Source organism: Penaeus monodon, chromosome 33 (assembly GCF_015228065.2).
Source record: "Penaeus monodon isolate SGIC_2016 chromosome 33, NSTDA_Pmon_1, whole genome shotgun sequence".
In the NCBI taxonomy this organism is placed as follows: domain Eukaryota; kingdom Metazoa; phylum Arthropoda; class Malacostraca; order Decapoda; family Penaeidae; genus Penaeus; species Penaeus monodon.
The window spans coordinates 31,440,943-31,441,819 of NC_051418.1; the positions used below are offsets into that span (position 1 = coordinate 31,440,943).

At 46.4% G+C, this 877-nt stretch overlaps 1 protein-coding gene across 1 annotated transcript in view; it reads left to right on the top strand.

The window, feature by feature from the left end:
• LOC119593914 overlaps positions 1 to 871 on the top strand; it is a 6,947-nt gene extending 6,076 nt beyond the window's left edge. The window contains exon 3 of the mRNA XM_037942933.1: positions 54 to 871. Within this exon, the coding sequence (XP_037798861.1) occupies positions 54 to 790 (737 nt within the window). The 3' untranslated portion in view covers positions 791 to 871. The remainder of the gene's footprint in view (positions 1 to 53) is intronic.
• The last annotated feature ends 6 nt before the right edge of the window (positions 872 to 877 follow it).

Genomic DNA, 877 nt, shown 5'->3' on the forward strand with positions numbered 1-877 from the left:
AGTTAACTTCAAGGTACTTTGCGAAAATCTTTTTTTTTTCCCTTTCTTTTAAGAGGATTCTCTGGACACGTATGTAAAGCCAACTCGTACCAAACTGCTGGATACCAAGTATCTTAAGTGGGCCGCCAATCTGGAATGGGATGGATCGACCATGAAGAAGGGCGGCATCGCGATTCCAGCAGACGACATTCTTGAACTCGAGGCAGCAATGACTCTGCTGGTGGAATGGCTCAGAGAAAAGGAACCTGTCGTTTGCGTGGTGGGGGACTTCATGCTGAACGACTCGTGCCTGCTTGTCAACCTGCTAAGCCAAGCTGACCTGTACAGTGCATTCGCCAGCGTTTGTCGTGGGTTCATAAGCGGCTACACTATCCTCCAGGACAGGTGGAAAGGAGCAAGAAACGTCATTTTCAGTGCCCAGAAACTCAGGGATGCAATGCAGGCTATACATTGCGACCTGCAGCTCCTCCAGGAAAAATCCTTGACCGTGGAGTGTGTGCAACAGTATTATGCGGATACGGAGAGGACATATTGGGCTCGGACCACTTTTAAGGTTCTCTATGACGAGAAAGTGATCAGCAAAAGCCATGCTCGGCGACTGGCGGTTGCTGGATGGACCTTTAATGATATGAAGGAGATCTACAGGAACGACGGTGACGAGGTGCTCAAATACAAGCTCGGTTTAGTTACCCGGGATGTGTTTGTGAATCTTCAGGGAATTGTAAACCCGGACGTGTTAAGCAAGAAAAACATAAACGATATTTGCAATTTCTTGAAGAAAAACAAATAATTGCTTTATGTCGAGTTGCCTTTCTACACTGATTATCCAAAATGTATTGATAGACGTTTAGCACATTCTTTAGCAGTGCTTCCCGAC